This window comes from Belonocnema kinseyi, chromosome 9 (genome assembly GCF_010883055.1).
Source record: "Belonocnema kinseyi isolate 2016_QV_RU_SX_M_011 chromosome 9, B_treatae_v1, whole genome shotgun sequence".
Taxonomy (NCBI): Eukaryota; Metazoa; Arthropoda; class Insecta; order Hymenoptera; family Cynipidae; genus Belonocnema; species Belonocnema kinseyi.
In genome coordinates, this window is record NC_046665.1 from 115,387,942 (window position 1) to 115,391,738 (window position 3,797).

General features: G+C 23.0%; 1 protein-coding gene across 1 annotated transcript in view; it reads left to right on the forward strand.

Moving 5' to 3' along the window:
* The first annotated feature begins 398 nt into the window (after positions 1 to 398).
* LOC117180703 (glycerophosphocholine phosphodiesterase GPCPD1-like) overlaps positions 399 to 3,797 on the forward strand; it is a 12,272-nt gene continuing 8,873 nt past the window's right edge. The window contains exon 1 of the mRNA XM_033373192.1: positions 399 to 413. Coding sequence (XP_033229083.1) covers positions 399 to 413 — 15 coding nt within the window. The remainder of the gene's footprint in view (positions 414 to 3,797) is intronic.

A 3,797-nucleotide genomic window follows, 5' to 3' on the forward strand; every position in this document is an offset into this window, starting at 1 on the left:
AATTTCTCTCGAAACTCGAAATTTTTAACAAAACAGTTAAATTTTCTATAAAAAAATATGAAAACCGGAGAAAAAGAGAATCTTTTTTAAAAAAGGAGAAAAAAGGAATAGGAAAAGCGTGTAAAGATTAATTTAATTTGGAATTAATTAATTCTTAACGATATCATTTTTGTTTTTAGTTTTCAAATTTATCAAGTAAATTTGTGATTGAAATTTCTACCTTACCGATTTTGAGAAAATTTTACAGATCAAGTGGTTCATGTCCGTGCTAAGTTTCTGGAATCTTTTTTTTTTCATCGCTTTATAAAATTATGTTGCGTAATTCTGATTAAAAAATTTTGCGTAAACAATTTAAAGGTTATTTAAATTTTTAACGATTATTACGTTTGCAAAACGATATGTCCCAGACGTGTGTAGCGTTCATTATAATCTAGAACTTTCTAGAATTTTCTAGAACTTTAAAAGTGAAAAGGGAGAATCAGGATTCTTAACGCTTTATTTCCTAAGATTTCTTTCAAACAAAGCTATTCGATTGACTTCGAATATTTTTTTTTTACTTCCAATTATATCTCGCTCTCTAACTTAAAGTTCTAGAAGTTTCGACACTACAATCATTTAACTGGAATACTTCAATTATCAACCGGAAAGAAGAATTTTTAAACAATGAGATTAACTTTCAAAGAAAAAAATCATTTTCTACCAAAACAAGTAGGTTTTAGATTAAAAAAAGTCGATTTTCTAACAAAAAGTCGTTTTTTTTTAAAAACAAAATACGTGAATTTTGAACTAAATAAATTAGTTTTCAATTAAAAAAGACAAATATACATCCAACTTGTTAAGTTTTGAAATAGAAATGTCAATTTCCCACCCAAAGTGGAACGGTTAAATTTCCAGTTAAAAAAAAAAAGAAATTAAGTTTGATAAAAATCCATCTTTTATGTTATAAATAAATGTGCTTGGTAGAAAAATAAACTCTTCATCAAAATCAATGTTTTTATTGAAGATTCATCATTCATATTAAAAATTCATTTCTTTGCTTAAAAATGACCTATTTTATTGAAAAATTGTTTCTTTTTTTTGTAGAATATAATTTTTTCAACTTAAAATGGAAATACTATTCCAGCTGAATATTCTATAATTTTAATAAAAAATTCATTTTTTTGGTTAAACATTCTTTTTTTTACTTTTTAACTTTTTTTTACTTTTTTTTACTTTTTTTTTACTTTCTTTTTTTAATTCAATTTTTGGTTTAAAAATTAGCTTTTTTCTATTTTAAAATTCGTTAAAGGTTTAACTATATCCATTTGAAGATCCATTGTTTTAGTTTAAAATTAAAATTTTTTATTTCAAATTTAATGATTCTAGTTGAGAATTTATCATTTTAGTTGAAAATTCATCGGTTTGATTACAAATTAATTTCTCTAACTAAAAATTTAACTATTTCTTTTGCTGTTGAAAGATATTTTTTTTTCGAAATTGAAGTATTTGGCTGAAATATTTCAGTTGAAGATTCATCAGTTTTGTTAAGTTTACTGCTTTGTTGAAAAGTAATTTTTTCATTTAAAAATTATTTTTTAAACTGTGGAACTATTTCATTTTTTGTTAAACATTTATCCTTTTTAGATTAAAATTTGTTTTTTCTTGTAATTTTTTTGTTACAGAAAATTAAACTATTGCACTTTTGGTTGAAAATTAATTCCTTTTAGTTGAAAATTCATCTTATTTGGTTGAAAATTCATGCATAGTGTTGAAAATTTTTCTTTTTGTTAAAAAATTAATCTTTTGGGTTACAAAATTCAAATATTTCAGTTGAAGATTCATAATATTTTTTAAATGTATTATTTTGGAAATTTTGGTCAAAAATTAATTTTTTATAGTCGAAAATTATTATTTTTTAAACTATAAATTGAACTATTGCATTTTTATCGAAAATGTATCCTATTTTGTTTAAAAATTAGTTTTTTTCTTATTGTAATTTAATTTTTTAACTGAAAATTAAATCATTGCATTTTTGTTTTTTATTAAAAATGAAAATACTATTTCAGTTGAATATTCCATAATTTTAGTAAAAAATTCATTTGTTTGGTTAGACATTTTTTTTATTGAAAATGTAATAATTCAATTTTTGGTTTAAAAATTAGCTTTTTTTATTTCAAAAATCGTCGAATTCGTTGAAAGTTTAACTATTTCATTTGAAGATTCATTGTTTTAGTTTAAAACTAATTTTTTTGTTTGTTTAAAATTTAATTATTCTAGTTTAAGATTCATCATTTTAGTTGAAAATTCATCAGTTTGGTTGCAAATTATTATTAAAATTAATTGAAAATTCTTTGGAATGTTTTGAAATATTCTAAAAAATGTTAAATACTTTAAAATATCTTGAAATTTTTTAAAGCTTTAAACTCCTTAAAAATATTTTGAAATCTTAGAAGGGTAATTTAATTTTTAAGAGATTTTAAAGGATTTTAAATTTATTGGGATATTTTTAAACATTCCAAGGAATTTTCAATTAATTTCAATAATTTAAAGCGATTTCAAAGAATTTTAACGATTTTTTTGTTTCATATTTTCTGGTTTCATAATCATCAATTTAGCTGGAAAAACTTGTTTTTTGAAAACTTAACTATTTCATAGGAAATATTTTGTTTTTGGTTGAAAATTAATTTTTTTTAACTACAAATTTAACTATTCTATGTTTCATTGAAAAGTGATCTTTTTTATTTGAAAATTGTTGTATTTTATATCTTTATTAAAAATGCCTTTTTTGTTATTATAAAATTTAGTTTTTTAGATGAAAATTTAACTTTTTGTTTAAAAATTTCACTATTATGCTGAAAACAATTTAAAATTGTGTTTTTTTTAAATTTAATTCAAAATGTATCTTTTTTTGCAGAGAACTAATTTTTTTAGTTGAAGTATTCCAGTTAAATATTTTTAAATAATTAATTCCTTAAGTGAATAATTTTTCAATGAAGCCGTGATTACCGACTGTCACGGAAAACTTAAAAGTACCGCTTTTCCTTAAAAAATAATTACTCCAAGGGACAAAATTAACATTACAAGGTCAAATTTTGATTGCGTCACAGACTTACCATTTACCCTTAAGGGCATGTGATACTTAGAAAATTGTCAATTTTACCAGTTTTAGGTTCCCCCGGCTTTTTTTTTAGAATAATAAATATTTTGTCTTAAAAATTTGGGAAATGATAGCGAACATGCTAACGGACGTCCCCACACACTTTTTTTGCGTTTTTTTTATCAAAAAATTGTTTGATATTGCTAACAACGTGCGTGTATATTTCGAGGTTATGTGTTTTACTTCCAAACTACACAATATTTTTGGTCGAAAACTTTGGACTTGCAAATAAACATAGTAACTAATCTCCCGGAACTAACCCTTTTTGCAGGCAATCAAAAAAGTTTATTTCATAAACAATTTCCAGATTATCGGAAAAGCGCAGAGATGAAAAATGACGTAACCTCAAAATAATGCATATTCATAAAATTTTTTACTTAGCACAATAAATTTTTTTAATTATTATCCCTCAAAAAAGAAAGAGGCTGGGGACGTCCGTTATGATATTTTATAGCATCTCCGAATTCAGTTTTTAACCATTTTCATTTTTGTGGAAAAAAAAGCCGGGGAAACTGTAAGTATCACATGTTGTAAAATGATTTGATGAAACAAATCAATCCCTTTCTTCGACCGTTGATATTTATTGATTTCAAATTATTTATGTCTTACGGTCCAATCGTAAATCGAAAAAATAAATATGAGTCAAAAAAACATGTTCTTC